Below are 26,723 nucleotides of genomic sequence, written 5' to 3'. Positions count from 1 at the left end.
CTGGGTATAAAACACAATCTGCTTTTCAAGAATAACTATAAATTAATTAAAATTAACAACTATAAATTAATATAAATTATAACTATAAATTAATTTTGGTCCCATTCCTTGTTTTTATAAACTCCTCTTACACTTCTGAATAATATATTATTATTTCTCATGCTTTCTAGTAAGCATTAATGATAAAACAGTCAGGTGTGTAATCTAATCTTATCTACCTTGAGAATACATGAAAATATCAATGGAAGTTCTGGTGTACTCCTGTGTATAGCTAAATATCTGTGCTGCTCCTCATTTCCACTCATGTCCTTTGAAATTAATGACTTATGACCAGCAAAATAAATAACAAAAAAAAAAGAGAAACATTATAAGATGTACAAAAGAATAGATTTTAATAATATTTCAAATACAATACCATTTTTGTAATAAAGGTAATTACATGTATTTCTAGCACTAAGAAACTGTACTATAGTCATCTGTGGAGGGGCTTTTTGCCATGCCTTTTGTGGTAGTGGACTTAAAATTTTAACTGAACTGTCCTTGAAGCATAAAATAAATCATAGTTTCTAATGTTTTTAATGAAATATTTTCTTTAAATACTCTTACTTATTAAAGATAAATTTTCTTGGTGGTCTAATTTTGATCTCTTTCTTGCAACACATTATACAGCATGTAAGCTTTCTGCCATTCAGAAAAAAAAGTCAGGTTTGCTCATTGCTGTGAACCCTCTGTCCTAAAGCAAAATTTCAACTACAGCACTGTGACTCTATGGAGAGATGTATAAGTCAGAGTGTGCCCAGCACCTGTTCCAGGCATTGCATGAACATATGGTGGTATCTATCCTTGTCACAAACAATCTTCTACTTCATATTGTGAACTGGCCCCTGGCAGAAAACTGAAATGGTGGGAATTAAATGGTTTGATGCACTGAAGACAAAGGAAGAACCCGAGTAAATGATCTTAAAGTGGGCAGAGAAGAGTTAAATCCCTGTGAGGATATCCCCAGGTGGTAAATACTGAAACCTCATGTTTGAAATTACATCTTGCTGTGGTAGCTCTGAAGAAATGGAACCAGATGTGCTCATCATTACCCATCAGGACACCATAACAAGCTAATTTTGCCAAATAGCCCAAATATACACAAAGCTGTAATGACCTTTAATTCCTAACAGCTTCAGTAGATCTTATTAAAAGCAGTGGTGGGCTCTCAGGGATCAGAAACTACTGGTTTCATCTTTCAAACAGGCTACATGAGGATGCTAACCCCAATGACATTACAATATAAGATGTTCTATGAGCAAAAGAAGTATTATTAATAGTACTAATTAAAACATGGAAGAAGAAGATGAACTCATGAAACGAGTAAGACAAGTTTCTGAGCAATAATTTTTTGCTTTCTGCAGTCTGAGGAAAAAAAATAAAGAAAGGAAATTGTCATTATTTCTGTTCTTAAACACATAGATGATCTGATGGATGATAGAACAATACAGGAATTCAGATAGTGGGATAGTGGGAAAAGAATTTGGTTTTATAGTCACCCATAAATGTTGCAATGGCAATAAAGTGTAAGGGTTACAAGCATTTATACTTAGGTTTGCTAAATAATTTCTACTTCTCATGGTAGTTGGAAAGACTGAGAAATGTGGAGTATCTTTTTATTGGGCTTTGAAATCTCATCAAAATACCTATCTTCAATACATGGATAATCTGTTGGACTCTGTTCTTTCCTCAGTGAAGTTATTGTTGCTTTCACATCAGCAAAATTCCTTACTCCTAGTAAGTCAAAAACAATTTAAATTTTCTGTAATGAGAAAATATTCCAATTTGAGATCATATCATTTTACTGCTTCACACACAATAGCCTATTACAAGATACTTAAGAAATTTTCCAAGTTAAATTCATTAGTAATATCTACATTTACACCTAATATTTGAACAACTAATTGAGATGTTTAATTTCTAACTTAATATCTCATTTTTTTCCACTTTTACTGAGTGTCCATTGTTTAAACTGTTCTACATATTCAGTTGATGAAAAAAATCTTCATAGGATAATAACACAGATATTCACCAGTCAGCTTCAGTAAGGTTAGCATGCCATGGAACATAACTGTGCACATACTTCACTGCACTGCCACATTTCTTAGGGGTAGAGAAGGAGGTTTCTTTTGAAATTATATGAAGTGAACATATGTCATATCTTACAATGTCAGGTTGCAGGCCAAACCCTTAAAGCCTATAGATGACAACATATGCCCATAAGAAATGGAACAGATTTTATCAAGTACTTTCAAAGGACAGACCCAAACTGAAAAGTGGCTTCACGTTATATTAAAAAGCTTCCATGGCTGGGAAATGAGCCAAGGAATCTGTGTTTCTACAATACTTGTGCCTATGCCAGTGATAAATATTTGTGCAGTCATTTTCTTTCCTGCTTGAAGTATCTGAGTGCTTGTTTGAGGGTCCTAACAGACTACAGATAATTTCATCTTCCAGTGAACAAAAGACTCAAAATCAAATTATAGAGGTTACTACTAGAGTATAAAAATTGAGAAAATGATATCTGAACCTAAAAATTAAAATGAACCATATAGAATTCTCAAATGTGCAAGTTACTGTGTGAGACTTTATGGGATTTATAAGGTAGAAGGTTAGAACTGCAAGTCATAGTATTCTTTTTTGGCCTTAGAAAAGGAACTGTGGCTATTCCATATGATCTGAAACACAACAATGATGAACTGGCAGTCAAGTAGTAAACAGCTCTCCGGGAATTCTGGATTGACCCCAACATTAGATTTAAAGCCAAGGAACAGTCTTATTAGAGAACTTAATTAGAAAAATTTAGAGAAATTCTGACTATGAAATTATTTTTCCATAAGCATTCTTCCTATCTCATTCACTTTATTGTAGAAATCCAGAAGATTCATCAACATAACAAGAAACATATATATATATATGTGTGTGTGTGTATGCATGCAATGTATGTAAAAATATCTAATTGAAAAATCATATGGAAACATGATCTTCCTTTTCTTTGTTGATACAACTATGAACAAAACCACTCGAATTCTGGCAAAAAGATTGAATGTTTGGATTTTATCAGTACTGTAATCCTCATTAGGGTCTCAGGCTTTTAAAATGTGTGGCGCATGGAGGAATATGGTCAGCACTTCTGTATTTGAAATTGGAGTTGTGGATATGTCCATTCAGCAAATTCTTGCAGCAGAAAAACAAACAAATTCATCAACATAAATGTCTGATTGCAATCCTGTTTGCCTTGGTTCTGCACAAAAAGACATTTTTGGGCAGCACCTTCTCATGTAAGGAAAAAGACAGGAGTTTTTCATCTTCAGATCCATTACATGAATTCACTGTGCCATTAATTAAAAGCAGAAGGAAACAAAATCAGTGTTCTGCTTGACTTCAGCAACTGTCCTCAAAATTATTATCCAAGGTTTCTTAGCTTTTTGAATCCTACCAAACTTTCAGTTTAATCTGAGCTACCTTATGGCATGATCACTCAAATTTAAAACTCCCCCAAACTATTAAGCACTCTTAACAAACTAATTGGTGGTAAACTCTCTCTCTGTCAGGTTGCCCAGTAAAGTTGCTTTCATCTGCATTGAAAAATGTTATGCTTTTTGTCTCTGTGTGGGGTTCAAAAAAACCAGGAAAATTTGATTAACTACTGATCAGAGGTAACATCATGGCAGATGAATGTCACATGAAGGTTTAACTAAACATCTTCAAATGAATGTTTTGGGATGAGGAGAAGTAGGCATGGTAAGAGCTAGTGTATCAAGGTAAGCACAACACACAAAGCAGCTGTGTACCTCACTGAGGGAAAAATCAAGATGTCTTGACAAGTAGCAGAAATGGAGAGAAAATAGAAGATTGAGGTCAGGCTTCTTTTGCACCAGCCTTCCAGGAACATTTCACAGTCATGTCTCTGTCCCTCAGCTCTGAATACTAACTGCAAAGATGGACAAATGATATTGCAAAGCACAAGATGTTATACAAGAGTCTTGGATGGAAGTGAGCTGCTTACTTGGCCTTTTCAAATCATGCCTTCTTTTATGTATTTCACAGATAACGACCTGGAAGACCATCAGATTAATGAACAAAGTAAAAGCAAAAAAGACCATATTGTACATTCAATGATATATAAACTAGACATGAGACAACACAAATTTCTGTTTTCCTCAGTTTTATGGACCAGCACCAGCTTAAAGCCTTGATATTTTCTGCTAGCAGTGACTGGCAGTGACAGGCAGTTACCCACCAAGCTCTTCTTGCCCGTGGCTCATCAGGACAGGCCAGTTGCTCCTTCAGCTCACATGGCAGATACTTTGCTACTGAAGGATGGCTGCCAAAACAGAACTTCATCATCAAGTAGCTCTCACAGAAACTCTGAAAGAATGCTATGAAATTTGAACTGAATACTGATAGAGACTAAGAGCCTTTTGGAGCATCAACAAAAAAATCATCTAAAGCTGATCTTTGTATTGGTGAACCTTGTATTGGTTCTGTCTTATCTCTCTCTGCCAAATGAAATTGTATTGGTATACAAGAGAGATCTCAAAATGGGAAAGAAGAAAAGCAGAATGCAGATTTCCTTTTTCCTTATGCCTTTCCAGCAATCAGTTTCTATTAGTTCAGGTCCCTCAGAAAAATGTGCCAAACTCTCATCCCTGTTTGTGAGATACTGCAAAGCATAAACCACACTAATTTCTAATACAGTATGATCCAAAAGCTACAACAATGGATGGGCTCCATTCTATTTTCACATAAGAGAACATTAGAAATTAAAGGTGCATTTCAAGTCAAATCACAAGAGACATAGGTATGAAGTAAAAAAAAATTTTACATCTTTGCACATCTGGTCACAACTTTTTAATATATTGCTTTGAAAATAGCTTCTTAGATCTTATTACCTACTTTTGCTGCTGTTTTTTTTTTCTGCTGCTCAACTAACTAACTGACTGGATAGCTGTTATAAATTTCTTTTGTTCATTCTTTTTTTTTGTATGTTTAATTTACCACTTGGAAGTAGAATCTGCCTAAACATTTCTCTCCTATGATTTTTATTAGCTGCCTCTGTATAAGATTAACACAGATATGTGCACCCTCAGACAAACACATCCATAACTCAAAAAACAAAGTACACTGCTAATTGAACTTCTAAGAGTTTGGAAATACTGATATCACTGAGCAAGCTCTGTACAGGGAGATACTTCCTGCACTGGAATAATTTGGCCCATTTTTAGTTTTCCCATATTCTTGCAAGCTGGTGAACATGGCAGTGCAGAAGGATGCTCAGTGGATTGATAAGTTCTCTGCCTGTGCTGGTCTGAGTGGCTGCTGCATTTTTTTTGGGTCCATAATACATACTTCTATGGATTCTGATGTTACCCCCTCCTAATGAGCACTGACAGTGATTGTTTAACAGATTACCATTACTTCAAAACAAGATTTTTTTGATCTCAATTTCTTTCACAGCACCGCTACATTTATTAATTGATCAGTCAGGCAATCAGTGTGCTGTCATGTTTCTCTCTCAAAAAAATTAAGTGCATGGCTACATAAAATGCAAATGCAAGTTTAGTCAGTTTTTGAAAGTTCACTTCAACCTCTTAATAGGATGTGCATTGAACAGAAAGCTGTCCTGCCAGCACCACTTCTATTTTCAGTGATAAAAAGCTGAAGGAACTAGTCTTTGGAAATGGTTTAAATTCTTATAAAAGCAATCCTATAATATGTAGAGAATAATAATTTGTATAATTAGCAAATATAAGGCGTTTGTTGCCACAGAGATACTATACAGATTCTTGGATATGTTGTTTTTATTCCTGTTTTATTGGTTTGTGTTTTTTTACTATGTTTCTTGCCAAAGAATTATTCAGTGAGTTCCTAATGTGTAGCCTACACATAAGTGGGCTCCCTCCTGTGTCTGCTCCAATAGTGGCATTCCCTCAGAGTAATAAATATTCTCTATATGGCAATTAGGTTTAGGCATGATTGTAAATGCAAAGTTCGCAAGGTTGCCATTAATATTATCTTACATCCTCATTTCCTGTTGTCTTCATAGCTTAACATGTTTACTTTTAAATTAGAACATAATTAGCAAATCATATAGCTCATTTTTACTGAAAATAGCTGCTTGGTGAACTGACCTTCCCACAGACTGCATATCCTGGAACAGAGTATTGTAATAAGAGAAATCAGTTCTTTTGGATCTGGGCCAAAAACTAATTTAATTTCTCTGGCTGCCCCCCTCCTTTCCAGCTCTTCTCCCCCCTCTCCCCAGTAACACTCACATATGTGAGTTGGAGTTAAGAAGTTGCAGTTGGTAAACAAAACAAAGACAAAACTGCTAAGAAGTTAATGAAAACATCAGTAAGTCATAGCATCTGGATCTCATCATCCCCCTCTGACGTAAGGAAGATGTCCAGATGTTAGCAGAGCTGTAGCAGTTGAAATATTTTGTGAGCAAGACTCTTTCCAAACAATCAGATACAAAGCAGTTCAGCACTTTCAGCAGTTTTTAGGAATGCTTCAAATATATAGTGGTCTTTTAGATGTGCAAAAGGCCTGCTCAGTGCTGAAAGAACACACAGTCTGGGGAGCTGGGTCTGGGGATTGTGAGCCTCTGCTTTTGGTAAGTGCACATGAATGTTCAAAGAGCAGGAGAGGATGAGGCCTCCTGGTTGTCTGTCCTTAGCACAGACTTCTAGCAGAGACACAATGCTGCTTATCTTGTGCTATCCAGTGTTTAAGACTAGAGTTTAACAGTTTCCACAATGATGAATTACAAAACTGGGCCTGGAGAGAGCAGACCATAATTTTCATCTTTCTCACTCATTTTTAATCCCCATTTGACAATGTGTACCACATATAAGCCTGCATGTTGAAAAATATAAATGATGAGGCTGGTTTCCTAACAGGTGGCTGCCAGGTGTATTGCATCTTTCCTTCCACTCCTGACAGAACTGCCTGATGGAAGAGTGACATTTTTCTCATTTGGGGGCTCATTCTTCATGTGCAGAGTTACACAATTGCTCAGTTCCTCTTGGACATGATTTGTGGACGGCTCTGGGTGTGCTCCCTTCCTCCTTGACCCATGCTAACAAAGAATCAGTTTGAAGCCCCCACAAAAACAGGGAAGTTATTTCTAAAAATTCCTAATTGCTGAAGTGTCTGGGGACTGGATTCTTCTGCACATCCCTAAAATCTGAGGCAGGACAGGACATGGGCTTGCTGGCTGCTTGCTGCAGTCCTACAATTGGCTACAATGACTGAAAAAAACTGAAAAATGACAGAAAGAAACAGAACACTGAAAAAAGGGTGTATTTCCATAATCCTCTCCAGCTGTTAGTCTGAATGCATGAGGATATTTTAGCAACCACTTTTACAATATGCTTAGTATACTGTGTTCTTCTTATTGTAAACTTGGACTAAACAGTGCCATTGTTGTTGCCTGATTACAGAAACGATGGTGGAGCTCCATGAGATAAATGTTTAAAATTTCACTAATGGAGGAAAATGGGAAAACTTTCCAATTGTCCAATCTCCCAACAGTGCAATTTAGCTCAGTTGTATGAAATATCTATTACAAATAGACAAGGTGACAGAGTATGCACACATTATCTTCTCTTTGAGAGCTTCAATCTTTTTTGGCATTAGACTTCAAATTAGAAGCGTGAGAGGGTTGGAAACAAGACATTCCAGTAGATGAAAATAAACACCAGCTTCACACTACAGGCACCTACAAACTTTTTGGCACTTCTCTATATTTTAATACAGAGAATAAGAAATTAAGAAACAGAATATGGAATAAGAACCCAATGATGCATTTAATTCCTAATGCCATTCTGAGTGAGTATTTTGACTGAAGGACTTTGCCTTAAATGAATTGCAGTCATTCTATTATAAAAACACCAATGCTAAAAAAGGCATACAATACTCTAGATATCTTATTGGAATTTAGTGTGGCAATATTTTCAAATATTAGACAAGTGTGTGCTATTTATGAAATGTATTACTTCTGGTTGCATTTGATATCTGAATTTGAAAGATGTGAAGAATAATAAGCTACAAGAATAAAATGAATATTTTCTCAAAAATCATGCTTACACTCTAAGCTTTTTAGTAATTAAATCAATAACAGCAAAGCTTATGGGCACTCTCAAAGGGAGGAAACTGTTTATGGTAATGATATTTAACCATTCAGCCAAAATAAATTATTCATATGTTTTGCACTGGATGTGCTACTCTTGCTTTATTATAGATACAGTTCCTTCAGTTATCAGACAATTGTTATTTACTGTTTTCCTATTTCTTTTCCATAAATTATTCTCTATTTTCAAATATGTATCAAATCAATAGTTGATTGTGCTCTACATCATGGTAGGTGGCTATGTTTAGTATTTATATAATAGCCTGAGTAAAGTACCAAACCTGAAGGAGATTGTCTCCAGATTGGGGGTCAGTAATTTCCTAAAAATTCCGGTAGAGACGAGCAGTGATGTATCTGAAGCTATATATCAAGTGGTCTTGGGTTCTGCAATGTATCCATTTTCTAAGGCCTTATTTCACCTACACACGCTGTAAATCTTTCTCGGCTCTCAGAACAAAGCAAACACTTCAAGAAGTGATTTCTCTTCTGCATGAGCATAAATTTTGAGGACAGTTGAAATGTAGTTCAAAATTCTTCACTTAACTTGGGGCTTAAAAAAATTTCAAAGAATAAAAATTCCTTTCTTTCCTTCCTTTACTTGCTGTAGAAAGCTACAGACATGCTTTGAAGTATAAGCAATATCTGGGAAATGTTGAAGAATTATTAGATATATATACTCACAGACTTCACAATCTGTATATGAGTATGTTTTAAGGCATAAGAGGTAAGAGGATAGTGTAAGAGAAAACAGCAATTATAAAACCACTGGAAATACAGGCATGTTGATAATGGAGAACAAATTAGGCATCAACAAGAACAGAGTATGTAGCAGATGAACACAATGTTCCTTGACAAGTCCTGCAAATTGATAATGGCCAGTAGAAAGAAAAAAATCAAATAATGGTATAATTTTAGCTAATCATCATAAATTCAAAAAATAAAAGGTCTATCCAAAGGGCCTTGCAGAAAACTTTTCATTAGGAGACTCAAAAATAACCCAGCCTCTACTAAAACCATGAAAACTAGATGAAAGTTGGCTGATAGTCTTCTAAATGTAATCTAAATGGAAATGAATTGTTTGATGGGATTACTTTTACACTAACCCCAGAATTCCCTCTTTGGCTATATCTTTAGCAATAGCTTACAAGGACATACAGAATCTTTCTGGATGATTCAAATACTAGCAAAGTAGGCATAATGAGAATTGGTCTGTAACAGATCTTGGAAATTGAGTAATTTTGATTTCTTTGGCAATGAACAGAAAACAAAACTAAGAAAAACAATGGTGGCAAAAGCCCACTTCAGTAGGCTAAAAGGTACAAATTAAATACATTCCTGGGGTAAATACAATATTGAGAAATTTTAGTGAACTTTAAATTAGGAAAAAAAGACAATTGAACATGAGAAATGGTAAGTAGGTAAATAAACAATATAATTTCAACTAGAATAGCTGAAAGTTCATTTATAAATTTTTTTTTACCCCAGGCTTTCAATGGCTAAGCTTCTGCAGCAAAACTATCAGTAATTCACCAACCTCAGACTACCTACATATTCTTTTTTTTGTCTATAATACCAGAATTTCAGAAGACAATGTAACTTTTGCACCATAAAAAAAGCCTCTTAATTTAAAAGACAGGCACATTAGTAGTCAGTTGTACTCATGCATTCCAAAAATGATGGTGGAAACGTAAAAGCCAGGCTCTTTAGTCGTGTTGTATGGTGCACATAGTGCCTCTTAGCACAATGCAGATAAATGCTACATTGGGTGATGTAAATTCAGAGAACAGTGAAGGCCCTAGGATAAATCTGTCTAAAATGTTTTGAGGGTGTGTGCATCTGAGAGCTGAGAATGATGCTTCCTGTTTTGTGAAAGCTCCCTCTGTGCTCCTGCCCTCGCGCATGAAATCCTGGTCTCTTTGGGAGGTCTGTCCACTGAAGAAGCCAGAATGTTCTTTTCTTCCCAGCTGAGGATGTGGTCTGACATTAGTAAGGGGAATTAATTGGGAACTCCAAATCCATTTCTTGTGAATGTAATAACAGGAAAACTTACAATTTTTATATTGCCTATTTAGAGGCTCTGACAACTTAAGTCTTCTCTCTTTAGTCCTTATTTTTTGCTGTTCACTCTATTATCTGTTACCCCAAATTTTTTCTCACCTCTAGTGGCCATTTTAGATGTCCCAGAAATTGAAAATATTTCATGATTTATCTAGTGAATAATTTTCAACGATTTAAGATCACCAGCTATGACTATATACCTGTGTCTAGATGTTCATTTTCTCTGTAAATCAAGAAAGAGGTAAAAAGACAGAGTGGAAAACCATAATCTATGCTGCTATGATGTGACTGTGATGAGCTGCAGCTCACTGCTCATCAGGATAGGTATTTTATAAATATATACCATATTTATATACTATACCATATTTATATGCTATACCAAATTTATACAACAGTAACAATGTACCATAATAAGGCATAATAATATATTTTTATGAGCGTGCTCCACCCCAGCAGGCTGAATCACAGGCTGCTCTGCCATGTGATGAGACAGCACAGGCAGTACCTCAGGCCTGGTGTTGGGGTTTAAAAGCAGCATCAGGATGCTGCTCTATAGTGCTCAGATTGGGAGAGGTGACCTGAGAAGGCAGTGTGCATTCATTTGCATTCCTTTACTGCACCCACAAAAATCAAAGTGTTTTCAGCTAGAGTCAATTAATTCCATGCAATTTTAACAGCACCTCAAACATTTTGGATACCTTTTGTACAGGACTATTGCTGACTTTCTTTTGTGTCAGTAAGACTATATGATCATACAATCCTAGAATGATAGAGTGGTTTAGGTTGGAAGAGATCTTAAAGATCATCTAGTTCCAGACCCCTGCCGTGGGCAGGGACACCTTCCACTAGACCCAAAAAGCCACATCAAAGGTTTGACCCCAAAAGCTGCTCAAAGCCACATCCAGCCCTGTCTCAAACACCTCCAGGGACAGGGAGCAACCTGTGCCAGTGCCTCACTACCCTTACAGTACAGAATTTCTTCCTAACATCTAGTGTAAGCCTATTGTCTTTCAGTTGAAGTCCATTACCCCTTGTCCTTTCTCTACATGCCCTTGTGAAAAGTTCCTGTCCAGCTTTCTTGTAAGCCCCTTTTACACACTAGAAGGCTGCTACAAGGTCTTCCCAAAGTCTTCTCTTCTCCAGCCATTCTTATCTAATGGAAAAAACGTTTTTTATGATATAATTTCTACTTAGGGAGTAGATAGTTCTCCCTTTTTAATGATTATATCAAATTACATTTCATGAAGTGCTATTTCTGTGTGCAGGCTAGAAGGATTTTTTGAAGGCAAAACGTTTACTTTGTCTTGACTATGTCATGAAGAATGCATATTTCAGATTTTCTTCTTTCTTTTGGAAAGAATGTGTTTTGTTAAAGGCGTGTCCTGATAACACAAATTGCTGATCGAAGAGGTTTTCTTCTTTCAGTGTCATGACCCTTCTTGACCATTTTCAGGTAGTCAGCAGTTTAAACTGCTGATGTCCCAGAGAACAAACAGATCAGCAACACAACTTGCTGTTTTGTTTCTCTCCCTGAATCTCTGTTAATCATGAAGTATTTTCTGGAATACACCCTGATATCTACTCCAACTACATACCTCTTATTGGGGGCTTAGCCTGATTTTTGGGTTTCTGACTGACAGCAGCTCAAATATACTAGTGGACTGACAAGTCTACATCACCAGCACAGCCTGGAAAATGGAACTGTCACAGTTTTTAAGAGTCCTCTAACATCTAAGCCTTGTATTGATAAAAACTGTGACGGCTCATAACCAGCTGCCAAGTAGAATAAAAACATGCCGACCCTTATCAGTGCAGCTAAAGGGGCTAAAGGGTTCATGTTCACTCCCCGTTTCTAGGAATGTGACAGAGTCTCCAGAAATATAATTAGCAGTTGTTTAGCCTCCAAATATTTGATAATCATATGCAAGGTTAAATATACACATTTATCAAGTTCTTTGTGTATCCTGATAAAATCTGCATACTTTCATATGTAGGTCACATTCTGAGGGTATAAATTACATATCATTAAATGCTTTCCTATGTCAGCTGATGAGAGGGAAACAATTTTATAGAAGACAGTTGGTAGCAGTTGTTGTATGTGGACACAGGCCAGAGGTACTTGGGGTCTGTTGATGCAGATGTCATTCTGAACTTAATGATAAATTGAAAAGCTTACTTCAAAGCATTCACATAAACATCTCTAGCAGGTAGAATGGCAAAGAATCTCAGGGTAAACAAATGTCCAGCTGACCAGGCAACATGCAAATTAAACAAAGGCTGACTTGGCCCCACTGGCTTCCCTTTTATAGAGCTGTGTAACATCCATGCCTTTTCACTCAGAATTTCTTTCCTCTCGTTCCTTCTTCCAGTGGAGTTTCAGCATTGCCCTGAACATCAGGATCTGTCTTGTGACTGCTGCTCCATGTCCTGCAGTGGTTAAGGCTACCAAAGAATCCCAGTTTTATAACACACTTTTGAGACATGAAGTGGACTGTCTGCCCAGTTCTGTTTGCTGTGCATAGAGGTTAATGTCTAGTGCTTTTATGACACTGCCATATTTATGACCACCTACAGAGCACTACAGTACATATGATGCCCCTATCTCCTGTGACCATGAGCTTTTACTGTAAAACAGTGTAAAGCTGAATTCCTCTGCCTAGGAAACTCACTTTCCTTTGCCATCTATGGGAATAGGCACAGAATTAGTCCAGTCACTTATACACATGGGCAGAGCAAGGTTTTTATGAGTGGGTCTAATTCAGAGCAGATTTTGCCCACGTGTTTCTTTATAGGCAATGGCACTTCACTGCCTGATTACCCAGTGTAATCAGTTTTGGAATCAGTACTCAACCAAATGTCTGTTATGCACTTAGCTACTCTTATTTCTCCAAAACGTAAACGCAGGAGAGTGATGTAAAAGTTCAGTTTACATTAGTAAGCCATAAAGTCTGCCTCTTGGTCATCTCATCTGATCTTATCATTATTCACATTTCTCCTCCCTCCTTCCTTCCCCCTGGAATAAACCACCCCCACTGTAAGTATACAAACAAACCAAAACAATTCCTCTGGCAGTCACACCCATTGTGCACTTCTGCTGCCTTTTTTGAAACCTCTAAATGCTGCAAAATAAAAGTAACAACCCCAGCAAGGTGAATGAAAGGCATTCATCTAACCGAAAATAATAGAAGAGAAAAAAAAAGTGAGTTAAATTATCTTCTTCTCCAGCCCTCAATTATGTTCTGCCTCCAGTTTTTGAATATTCGCAAGTCAAAATAAAAATGTGGACTGAAACTGGATAGATGGCTGGTAATTTATATCTCAGAAGCCTAGCTCTGGCATACCTGATACTCACTTGGAGCTCACAGCACTGAAATCCTTGCCAGAGGAAATACCAGTAATTGCTCAGTGCACAGCCCAGATATTCCAACTGACACACTCCTTGGCTACAAAACGCTCCGTAACGCAACTCACTGAAGCACATCACAGCACTGGAGCACAAGGTCTGACCTAACAGCAAAATAAAATGCTTCAGCACACTTTAGTCTGAGGAATTCGTGCCATAATACTGAACCAAAATTCACTGCTGTTCTTCTTTTAACCCAAGTTTGTCTCATTTAGTTAGAGGAGCACACACAGTTCCACCCTAGGCACAGCACAGATGTAACATGACACACAAACAAAAGGCTGGAGAAATACTCAGAGGCTACACCGACACATATGCAAATGATACCACTGATTACTGTCCCAGATTTTGATCCCTTATGAATTTTAAAATATATTTATGTAACGTCCTTCTCACCTGCCAGTCGTCTGTCTCTGGTGTTTTTCCAGATAACATCCAAGGCTCTAGCAGTGGAGTCCCTGATATGATCACTAAATGATCTCCTCAGAGGGGCTTTCACCGGGTGGTGCATAATGCAGATCGATCACACATCCAGGTCAAACGGCTGTAGCTTAGCCCCAGGAAAAAGGGCATTCTCTGCCTGGGGATCTGTTTGGATTTCTCTTTGCCAGGCAGGCAGGTTGTTACTTTATATAATTTGTCATCAGCCTTGTGGAGCTTTTCCTTGAAGAGTCAGGCATTGCAGTTCTCACTGCGGATGCAGGAAAGCTCAGACTGCAGCCAGCCTACTGGAAAGCTGCCAAAATCTTACATCTGGAACAGTTTACAAATGAGCTAACGATACAGTCATTTAGATTTGGGGCTTTATTTGTGGATATCTATAGGATTCTAGCTTCCTGTTTAATCAAATAACTTACCAGGCACATACTTCCATGCTCATTTATTAGGATAATATTTCCCTGCTTAGCTGATATTTCAGGTAATCTTTCATGTTTGGACATGAAAAAGGTAAGAAATAGAAGAGAGATAAAGTAATTTTAAATATCTAGAGATCAGGTATTTTATTTTATACCATATTTTTTTGCATTTTTACCCCAGTTATGACAGAGAATAGGGCCGGATTCTGAGTTCCCTATATTTAGCACTTCATGACAATACACTAATGAAAGGAAATAAAAAAATGAGAGGAAGAGAGGAGATAATAAAAAAGGAGAGGGAACTAAGCCCCCAAGTCTTTGCTGAGTGGAAAGATAAGCTCCCATATGAAAAATATTTACGAATGTAACTGAGATTAATAGTCACAGTAAATGAAGCCATTTGACCTTGCTTATTTTGACCTTTTTAATTGATGACTGTGCCCTGTGGCTTCCCTGAGGGAGAAAGAGAGGAATAAAGGAGTGCCTGAGACTCTCTTTCCCTTTTTAATACTATATGTTAATGTGTGAAGAGATGAGAGATACCAGTTTAAAAACCTAATCCCCTCCATTATATGGGAAAGCAAAACCTGTCAAATAAAGTTGTCTTCATGTTCATTCTACAGGTGATCCTTAATTTCTTTTTACAGCAACTACAGCTATTAATATCATATACCAATATTTTATTTAGAAGTATTATTATTAGAATCTATTGATTAACTTCTTGTGAGGTTGGCATAGGGAGAAAAAATTACAGATTTGAGAGTTTTAACCCTTAACAAAGGGATTTTCATTCCCTTTGAATTTCTTCCTAAAACAAAATAGCTTTTCTTTTCATAACATTAAATAATTTATTTCACACTTTTTAATTTGTTGTATTTTTTTCTGGTGTCTGCTCAGTTCCCTTTATTTTCACTAGTCATCATTTCCTTTAAGAGAAATTGTTATCTCATTCTGACAATTAAATGAAATTTATGGGATTTGCAATAGTGTAACTGAGGGAATAACTGGCTCACCATCTATTTAATGCAGATCATAATTTCTTCCCATCTAGACCTTTTAGTCTTTTATCTTTATAGAGCATCTGCAAACACTAATGTCCTGTCTGTGTCTTTGAACAAAGCAGCAGCAAATGATCTCTATAGTTTGCAGTTGCTTTCCTCATTACACCCCTCCTTTTTGAGGCTGGATGGAGAAAGACACAGCCAACTCTCCAGAGAAATCCAATATGATAGCACACTCTTGCATGGTTGTGGGGTTTTTGCTGCTTTTTTTTCCTTGGGGTGCTTTTGTGGGTTTTTTTTGGGGGGGTTTGTTTTTTCTTTATTATTATTCTTACAAAAATTCCTGGTATAGCAAGTGCAATGCTTGCACAGGCAGATCCTGACATAGGCTTACATAGGCAAAAGCTGACACGATGACCAGAGCACAATGTATCTGTTTTGAAACACACACTCTGTTCAGATGAGATCTGCTGTTGTTGCTATTAGTGAACAGCTCAGAAGAACATTATTCATTTTTAAATGAAGATGCTGAATTTCTCTATTTTAGAAGGCAACAAGGTGAAGACAGTCTCAGCATGGTTTTAACTACCCCTGGCCATGTCTACGTTACCAGCAACATAGCCCAGAGAGAATGGATTCATACATCAAAGTAAATGGTACCAAAGTTTTGACACATCTCAAGGTAGAGTAACTTTGAGCTAAGTCTACCTGCATCTTGTGACCTGAATGAATCCTCAGGGTTTCATGATCAGGTTGGAGGTCACTGGCACGCTACCAGGGTGCATCTTTTGGCTTAGTTTCATTTGGAACCCATCCCATTCACATGCTCCAAGACTGCTTGGAGATATGAACCAAAGAGTGGTGTTGGTGGAACATTTTCAAAATCATGTGATTAGTCCAGGCTACAATGTCAATAAACACATGTAGACCATCAGTCATTTTAGAAGATAAAACAACTTTAAAGAATTTAAAAATAAAACCAGCAACATACATATATTTCTAATTAGGGTTTGATTTTTTGAGAGTTACTGTGAGCTATATTACACCTGTTGACATGAATATATTTGAAATATTTAAAACAGTTCTTACAACCTGCTCAACAAAATGGTCTGGAAAATGGCAAAGGGCAAAGGAGGAATAAACTGTAATGAAGCAGAGAAATGCTGCTAAAAGTGTTTGTTTGTGTAATGCTCCAACACAAATAAACAGGTAATCTAAGTAAGACTGTGTAAATAATTAAATGGCAGAAAATTTTTAATGGGTCATGTGCAGGTAAATAATTAAATATAGATAGGCTAGAAATATGGATAGAAAATTACGGATATTAATTTTAGAAAAGTGTAGACAGAGATATAAATGGGGAATACAGTTAAAAGCAAATAATATGATCAGCAAAGGAAATCTGAGATTCATGATATCCAATACAGTCACAAAATGAGGTAAGAATTTGCCATGCAATATGAAAGCGCATGACTTTTAAGAATTTTTAAAATCATGTTAAAAGATGGTATCAGGGCAGAGCTTTGCTGCAGTCTTCATTCTTGCATAAATTAAAATTGCCCCTTGTGGAACAATGCACTCAGTTTTGCTCTGCACCTCTCAAAGGCCACATGATGCTGAAAAAGCATCCACAAGCCCAGTGTACAGACAGCTGGTGGCAGCAGGACCAGGGGGACAGCGACAAGGAGTTCTGTGCCAGAAAGCACCCGTGTGTTCAGGGGAAAGCTGCTGAGCTGCTACCACCACTGTGCCATTACCCTTGTTGAGAGTCCTGCTCGGAATCTCAGGCAAGCTCCTCCCACATTCCCGGTTGCTACTGCCCAAATGAATCTACTGATTTGGAGATATTTTCCATTTCAGCTCAGGCTTGTTCCTGTTCCCCTTGAAGGTGTAGCTGTTTTCACAGAGACATCTACCTGAATCATAGGCCTGCAGTTGCTTGCAGATTGTTTGGGTGGAAGAACTTCCTCCATTTCTCTGGTGAACTCATACTTACAGTCTGAACTGGGAGAGGGAGCCATTGGTACCTAGCACACATGGTACAGACCTCACCAGGTGAATCTTTGGTGTTGATCAACATGAGTGTACTAGATTCATTTGTTCTTAAACCAAACTGCTAAACTGGAGCACTGGAATGACATTAAGGGCAAAAGATTTTAATGTTGAGATTTATGGGTTGGGAAGGAATGGGTTTCTAAAGAAAATGGAAAATGTTTTGCTGCTCTATTTGACAGTGTACTGGAAAATCTCCTGAAAACAAATACCCTTTCTGTAACTGGGAAAACACACCATTCCATGTCTTACATCTACAGTTCAATTAGCTGGATATAGATGTTACAGCAAAATGCATGCAAAAATAAGCAAAGTCCTAAACCACCAAGGAGTGTCTAGATAAATGTTATGATGCAGCTCTATCTTTTGGCTTCACTGTGTCTGAAACTTAAGAATGATCACGATCAGACACAGGTTTTTTTATTTGAATAATTTTGTGTTTGAATAATTTTGGTGTTGACCACAGTCATAATGCAGTCAATTCTCCAGCTACCTTCCAGAATAATTTCATTTTATTCAGTGTTTTCTGTTTAATGGCTGAGATGAAAAAAAATCCCAAAAGAGTAAGTTCTTAAAAAAGGGATGGGTCAAGAAAAATGTGTGCTGAATCAAAAATAATATGAGGGGAATCTGAAGGAGAGGGCTCTGTTGCTGACAAGAAGGGATTGCAGCAGCTGGTGTTATTGGGGTGATGTGATAGTACACCCTCAGGAGAGAGACAGCTGCCCACTTCATGCATGAGGATCAGCATGCATGCCTAGGAAGAGTCTTTGTGTAATTCCAGAAGCAAATAGAGACCTGACCCTACCTTCCCTTCCCTGCCAGCCCTCCCACCAGCTCAGACCAGCTCCACCCTGTCTCTCCCAGGGCAGTGTCTTTCCTGTCCCCCTGGCCTGGCCTGCCTTGGGACTGCAACCACTGACTTCTCCCACTTCTTGTTTTGGAAATATTTTTAGAAACCTCTTGTTAGCATAAGCAAAGCTGTGCCTCTCCAATCTTCCTTTCAAGGCTGAATCTCCTTGTAAAGTGCTGCTCGTCGTTCTTGAACACATAATTCTCAAACCAGCCAAGGGCAGGAGGCAGAGGCTAGTTCCCTCTGACCTTACCCTTGCTCAGCACTTCCAGCTGAAGGACCTACACTTGCCAAACCTGTCTGTTTTTTGTCCTTCAGTGGTTCCATCCATACTCTGGTCTGCAAACATAATGCCAAAAACCAGACAGAATGCATTGGGTACTAGGATGGACAGGAATGGTGATATTGTTTTTAGTTCTGCCAGCTGAGTCCAGCTCTGAGGAAGTAAACTAACAGTTGCACAAGCCTCATGCTCTTCAAGCTTGCTCTAAAATACAACGGCTTCCCCTCTGACTCTTCATCAATGTGAAAATTCCTATGTATATCTCTGGCTCTTCTGTGTGATGATTCTGGCCCCTTGAGCCTGGAAGGATGTATGGATCCAAAATATGTACAAGGAGTCAGAGATACATATTTTTTTTAAACATGATGCCAGTTTGAGCTTTGCTGTGACTTGTCTACAGACTGCAACAAATAGTGTGGTAAATTCAGAGCTCCTTTGCTGAGGGGTTTATGCAGCCTGCCTGATCTGATGCATGCAAACATCTTTCCTCTTGTTAGAGAAGCAAAAAAACCAATGCCATAATTCCTGAAAGTATCACAAAACAAAAGAATTATTCAGAATCAGAATTTTATATGTAATTAAAAAAGGCTGCTGGGCACATGGCATGTGTCATTGTTTCATGTCTCAGGAGATGTCTCCAAATACTGTCTAGGAGACCAGGCTGGGAAAGAAGCACTTTGAATTTTGAAATTTACTTGTGCTGCTTTCCAAAAGAAAATCAGGTTCTGTAATATTTGCAGTATCTGAGAAATTGATATGTATCATGTTGAGAAGCAGCCACCAAGCAGAGCAAACTGGTAAGATTTAGAGAAATTCCTATGGAAAGACATGGAAATAAAATGTATTCTGTTAAAACATAAATGTTTCAGTAGAAGCTTGACAAATCTCAACAAAAATCTTCATATGACAAAGCCACAATTTGATTCATTTGGATTTGGGTTTTTTTTTTTTTTTTTTTGATCTCTATTTTTCAATTAGGTGAATTAAAAATTTCCAGAAGTTTCATTTAACACATAGGTGTCCTTTGGTGCAAATATCTGGGCAATTTATCAGTCCATGGACTCAACCCTATGTGTCCCACCATATTTTGCATTCAGAAAAGTGCCCCTTTGACTCCTGTCAACACCCTGGTGTTACCCTTTGAACAGCCTAGGGGCTAAATGGGTGCAAACTGAAGAAGAGATAATAGACCATGAGAGAGGAGACCAACAGAGAAAGTCTCCTGAGTGCCCTCCATGATGTCAAGGTGCACTGCCAGACATCTTCATTCTCCTTCCTTGTGGTAGGAGAGGGGTAGAGAAGCCCCAAGGACAATCACTTTCCCTCCAGGTGACCATAACTGCTTCTGTACACATTGCTTTTGCAAGATGTACGTGCTCTTTAACCTCATGCCACGGTCCAGACCTGTATTTTTGAACAACTAGTGTGTACAATTTTAAGAAAGAAAATGCTCAAAGTCCACACATGCCAGCAGCAGTATGTGATGGAAACTACAGCTGTTGTTGTTTTCATGAACTTTTTGATGTCTTAACCTTGAAGCTTTCTTCTGGTTGAACACTGAGAAGCTTTTGACAAAATATCGACCTTAATTAGCTTTTGTTGTGAGTTACATACTAATGGGTTTATATAAACTGAGTACTGTAGCCTTCTAATATACATCCAAGAGTCTCAAATTAAACGTGATCTCAAATAAATATGAACAATCTCCCTGGTGTGATTATGGCCCTGCTTTGTAAACAGCCCCACAGCTTAATTAGAGTTCTGTGCACTTCAAAGTGCAAGCTTATCTGGCTGTTTCTGAGCTGCTGTCTCACTATCACTGTGTGCTCCAAGAATAATAAATAAACCAAGACAGGAACGCAGAAAGCATTCCTAATCACAGCCATAAATACAAAATAATAATTAACTGAATAACATGAAAGAAAGATGTGCTTCCAGTTTCATTTTCACATTGTTCCATTTTAACCTGTTTTTAATGTAACTGATTATAACTATTCTTATGTTATTAAAAAAACAACAACAACCCAAAAGTTCTGCCCCTACAGCCATATGTTTTCTGAAATACTGCATATTGAAGAAAAAAAAAAAACAAACATTGGTGCTGGTGCCATAGTTTAAAATTCAAATGAGAAAGGAAGTGTTAAAGCTTCATTCTGTTTAGCCATATGGAAGGCACCTGCTTAGAGAAGTTTATGGGAGTATTAATCTATGGGAGTGTCCAAACACTTCCAAATATCTAAACTTGAGCAACAGAACTGTCTTGGTTATAAAATAGTTGATGGCAATAAGCAGTGAACTGAGATTAGTTTTTAGCATTAGCCATGTGTTATGCTTCACCACAGCAGAAGAGTATTAAACAGCATTGTTTCTCCTTCCTTCAGTGACCTGACAGGCAAAATGCCCATACATAGCTCTTTGTTAGCTGAGTAATACATTACAGCTTCACTGGTCCCATCACTGGAATTGGAGCAGGATGAATACGATTTCATAGAATAAAAGGCATGGCAGAAGGTATTTCTTTCTTTCCAGTGGAAATGCAAATGAGGCTGTATGTGCAATTGCTGTAATAGAAAAGTGCAGAATCCACAAAACAAAATCCCCAAACCCTAAAGCAAAACAAACAGCCCAGCACTTCCAAAAAAGCCCTCGAACTCACTATTGTTACTCCCTATTTAAAATTGTCTCTACCATCTTTCATAATTGGAAATTTTCCTTCCCTCTCTTCTGTTTTTTCTCTTTTCCACTCTCTCTGTCCTTCCTAGTCATAATGAGATAGTGTTTACCTGGCCATACTAAGATGGCAAGTTCCTTCAATTACAAGTCATCCTCTTCAGACATCTCTCATACAAAATGGCCCAATAAGATATCAAAGAAATAAAGTCTTTGAGCTTGTCTGCAGTGACCAGCATGAACAGTGATTGTGAACAGAGCAGATTTGGTTCAATGAGTTCTATATAATCTAATGGTGCTAGACTGGTGCCTGTGCACAGAGCAGGGAGCAGAAGGGGAGAGTGAGGAGTGTTATGTGAGCTGGACCCATCGAAGTCAGAGGGTGAGCAGGGAGATAACTCAGAGTACAGAGATCATTCTGAACAGGGAGATCAAAGAGCGGCAAGAAACTTTAAATCAAAGAGAAAGTCTCAGTGCTTGCAGGGAAAGATGGAAAATGCTTATTCCTGAGAAGATTTAGTGAGATTTAGAGGTCTCATGTAAGTCATCTTCAATTATCTCTGCCTATGTAATGTGTGTTTTATTAAGTGATGCAAAGAGGCAGAGCTGTCTTCCTGCCTTCTCATCCCAGCTGCTGCCAGTGTAGAGCTGTGAAACACAATCTCTACTAAGGTTTGTTACTGTGAAGACAAGCAGTATTTAATAGCCATCCCTGAATTGCTGGTTTGTGGCTTCATTAGTAGAGAAAACAGCAGAAAAAACAGAATTTTCATAGGGAGCAATGATGTAGAAAGAAGGATCTGAATCTAAATTGAATCTAAACTTTCAAATTGGACAAAACCTTCAATAAATTTCAACATTTAGCTAGTTAATTAACAAACTGCTGGAGAGTTTTTTAATGGTAACTTTTCCTTATGTCATTTTTTGTGCAAATGTTCATTTACGTAGTTAAATTGAGGATTTATTTTTAAAGGTGTTTAACTTCCTCAGAGTCTGGGTTTCTGTTTGAGGTATCCACCATGCTTTAACTCTTTGTCCTGTAGTTGTTTGTGGCATGACTTCTTTTACATGCTTTGTCTGTGTATTCATATTAAAGCCAGTGGTTTTGAGAAATGAATGAGAGGATATGGTATTTTCCTGACATTGAGAAATTCTAGCAAGTTATCCCTAAATACTTAATAGTGATTTGGTAAGGCAATTTGCTCTTTTGTAGACATATTCAATTTTCATCTTTCTGGAAGTTCATTTGTTGTTGCCATTGGCAAGCCTCTGAGAAATTCTATTTCACAGCAGTTCTGCCACCTTGGATGTTAGTGACCAACAGCTCAGAAGATATTTTCTCTCCTGGGTTATGTACAGCCTGGGAAGTATTTGCAAGTACAGTTCCAGGCTGCTGTCAGCCCTGCAAAATGAATGAGAGAACCTGTCTCTCCCAGGCTTTTACTTGCCCCACCTTCACTTCACAGAAGGGTGAAAAAGGGTTGGTCCCTCATGAAATGTTAATACAGAATGAGGAAGTCTTTGCTAGGGTCAAGAGGGAGATGGGTACACACTGCTTGGTGGAGAGACAAGAACACAGAGAAAGAGACAAGGGGAGGAGAGTATCTGTTTTAATTGCCTGCTTCCATTTGGGAATTAAAATTCAGCCACTACGTAGCTAGTGAGAACTTTCCTTGAGTTCTGCTCTGATGGAACTGAATAAACATAGTTTCAAACAATTGGCTTCTCTTCACTGAACAGATTTTTTTTCAGAACATTAGCTGCAATTAGATTACTTTTTCTAAAAAAAAAAAAAATCAAAAAGCTCATGATTTTTCCAAATGTTTCATGCAATTTTGTAGGATGTCTTTCTTTTAAGGTTTGTTATTTGAACTGAAATCTTGCTGACTACGAGTTCTAGTGCTTAACCTTAGAAGATAAAGAATCTAATATTTTGCTTTACCTTTTCTAAGTTTAATGTATCACAGATGCAAGTTGAAGCTTCAAATATAATTATCTGGAAGATTAAAGTAATCATCATCTCAACTGAAACATACATTCTGTTTTCCATAAATCTTGTGAATGCTGAATGTACACAACATACTGTAAAAAATTATAAAGGTAATCTAAAGCTCTAGACAAAGTTATTATTAGATGTTATTGTTTCATATTTACTCCATGAAGTTAGCAACACTATTAAATGAGGTTTTAATAAGACACTCTGGTTTGCTATTCTAGGAACTGGATTTCTCCATATCTTTACTTAATTTATTTCACAGCTAATCATCAAAAATTGCTTCTTCATGAAATTTGCTGTTCTTGCTGGCATCTCTTTTCTACCATGACATATCTGCCCTCCAGAGTCCCCCTGCAGCACATGGAAAATCTTCACTTAGAGTTCAGGCTGTGACAGTTGTATTTGAAGGCTGGCTGTGGAAAAATAGTGAGTTTGGACAAGATGGTTTGGGGAAAAGGAGTTTGACAGGATACAGCACTATTTAGTCTGTCTTTTATGTCCTGAGACTAATTACTGGCTGGCAAGTTCTCCTAAATTATTTTAGTAGGTCATTTTATTAGTATATGCTTAGCAAACTGTACACTCTACAGTCTCAGAAGCAAGGTGAAAATGTGAATCTTGTGTTTATAGGGCTGGCAGCCTGATCAGTATTTTGCTATTTTGCTGACCTATTTTTTTTTTTTTTCTATTGTCAAGTAATTTTGGAAATATACATATATGGTGGCATCCCCATATGATGAAAATTATCTGCTCTGCTCTTCTTCAGTCTGAACATACTTTTGTCATTTTTTGTTAAAAAGATATCTACTTGATGAGGTGGGTAACATAGGAGAACCGAAAATTCTATTTACCTTCTGTAAACTTGAAGTTTTTGGAGACATCATTACAATAGTGAATTGATGCAGTTCTTAAATAAAACAAGAAATATGAGTCTTGTACTCAGGTTTAATGAAAGACATTGATGGCTCTGAAAGAATCCAAATTAGGCCTTGAAAAAAGGTATTTAAAATAGCAGCTGCAACACATACATGGAAAAACTACTTAGAAATCTTGATGTGCACTAGAATCAAGTAAGTACAAGTGTTTCTTTAAGTGCTTCACAGCAGAAAGGGGGAGGGAAGCAGTGAAAGGCCTCGTGAAATATACGAGAAGTTGCTTCATATTTATGAGTAGATGATGTAGAAATTCCTTGGAAAACTGTGGTATTTGGAAGAAGGGAATAAAACACTCCCAAATAAGTTGAGGAAGAAAACAGATGAGAAAACAAGGCTTACACCTGAGACTGATAGGTTAAACTAATATTTTAAAGGCATATTTATTAAAAATAAGGTATTGCAGTAATGGGGAAAGGATAAAGTCAAATATTTGAGAAATGTGTTAAATATATGTAATTTCTTCTTTATTATTTCTGAAGTTTTCATCATAATTTTTATGCATATATACTATAAACAATAACTATTATTTTCTCTCTCAGTATTTCCATAAAGAACAACCAGTCATACTCTGGCACAAATGAATTGCTTCTCAAAAGCAGCATGTAGTTTTAGTCTTTTAAGTACCATAAAGACATAAACAAGTTTTGAAGGAATTCAGATAGCAGCAACAAAAAATATTAAGAGGCTAGAGAGTTTGATTTACAAGAAAAGATGAAAACCTCTTCTGCTCAGCCAAATGACAGCTAATAATGCAAGGGAAGAGTAATGTTAAGTGCCAACAAGTATTTAAAGCATGAGAGCATCAAGGAAAGTGTGGACATGTTTTAAAGTGGTACAAGGTTTCAAAACTCTGACTTGTTATTGGGGAGAGTATTGTGTTTGTGTGTGTTTTTCCTCCAAACTAAGGCTAATTAATCTGTGGAGCTTATGTACAGGAAAGAGAAAATATGTGTGTACAAATGAAAAAAAACCCTGTGCAAATGTAAAACAGAATGACACATCTATCAGCTGTGGTGCAAATCCTCAATGTAGTATATATTTAAACATAGGAGTCAGAAAGATAAAAATTGAAAAATAGGATTAAATATGACATATGAGCAGAATATAATGTTAGGGGAAGTATATATCAGTACACAGTATATAACTTCTTTAGAAAGAACATCTTCTGAAAGGAGGTTTGCTTTCCTCAGAAAGTTTTGTAGTTCCTTGATAACTTGCTACCCCTTCCCTGTAAAAAAAGACCGGCTATTCATTCATAAAATTTGTCATATCAAAACTTCAGTCATAACTGAAAGTTTAATTACAGCATCATTGGATGTTTTTTTCATGGTTTAAATCAGCTCAGCCCTGTTTGCTGATACTGACAATTTTCTGAAGACATAAAGAATAAGTGTATCATTAGGAGACAATTGAAAGGTATCCAGGAGATTTTTTTGAATGTCATTAATGCTCCATAACATTTTATGCATAAGGAACCAAAAGAAAGAGAAAGATTAAAGTTATTCAGAAGATGCAATGAAATGATGGAATGTTTAGATGTCATAACTTTGGTGTTGCTAAATTTTTTCAATCCAACTTAGTACCCTTTAGTCAAGTACTAGAAAAATTGCTTATGGAAGCATTAAATATTTCTTTACATTCAATGAAATCTTCCACAACAAGTTATAGGACAAAATATACTCCTGTACAACAAGCAAGTACACCCTTCTACTCTTGATGTGCTTTTCTTAAAAGACTGATTAGAGACTGTTTGAAATTTGAAGTGAGCAGCTGTCAGTGTCCTGATCAAAAATTTGAGCTTGGATAACTGCCTGCAAAAGTTGGGAATAAAACAAATATGTTTCAAAAGGTCAAGATTGAAATCTAAACTGTATATCAAAATGCATAAGAAAAACCAAAGGGGAAACTAAAACCCAGGCTTTAATATAAGTCCTTTAATAGTAAGCTTTGAAAAGCTCTGTCCTTATCTGAATGTCAATTAATAAGACTAGATTCAGTTACTAATTAACCTAATTTCAACCTAATTAACCTAGTTATTTGATGCTGAAAACCTCCTCCTCTATGTATGAACTGTAAAATTTCAGCATCTGGACAACCAAATTATGAAAAAATAAACTCTACCACCTAGGATTAGTAATAATGTATCATTTAAAATACATTTCAAGAAAGTTTTTACATACATCCTCGACATATATTGAAAATTATTTTAGATCAAAGATAAATTAGATTTTGGCCTTCAAAGTTTAAACACCTTTTATTAGTCTTCATCTAGAAGAATCATGCCATTTTTAAAGCTTATAATTGGAATGAGACTTCCGAAATAGTGTTTTCACTCTAATTTCAGCTGAAGACCTTCATATGTACATTGTCCATCTGTCCCCATGCATTTTGTACAATGTTTTCAGTAAAATACTACTGATCATCAGCCAAAACCAGGTG

General features: G+C 36.9%; 1 protein-coding gene across 6 annotated transcripts in view; it reads right to left on the bottom strand.

The window, feature by feature from the left end:
- The window catches only part of DLC1 (DLC1 Rho GTPase activating protein), a 217,037-nt gene that overhangs the window by 84,759 nt on the left and 105,555 nt on the right, over positions 1-26,723 (bottom strand). The window contains exon 1 of one of the 6 annotated variants that reach the window (XM_018926412.3): positions 14,034-14,292. The exons of the other annotated variants lie outside the window; for them this stretch is intronic. Coding sequence (XP_018781957.1) covers positions 14,034-14,148 — 115 coding nt within the window. The 5' untranslated portion in view covers positions 14,149-14,292. Of the gene's footprint in view, positions 1-14,033; positions 14,293-26,723 lie in introns of those variants that run through there. 6 annotated transcript variants of the gene reach the window in all.

The sequence above is a fragment of the Serinus canaria genome, chromosome 4 (genome assembly GCF_022539315.1).
Source record: "Serinus canaria isolate serCan28SL12 chromosome 4, serCan2020, whole genome shotgun sequence".
Lineage (NCBI taxonomy): Eukaryota > Metazoa > Chordata > Aves > Passeriformes > Fringillidae > Serinus > Serinus canaria.
Note: the sequence above shows the minus strand (reverse complement) of the source record. Positions and strands in the feature narration are given on the sequence as shown.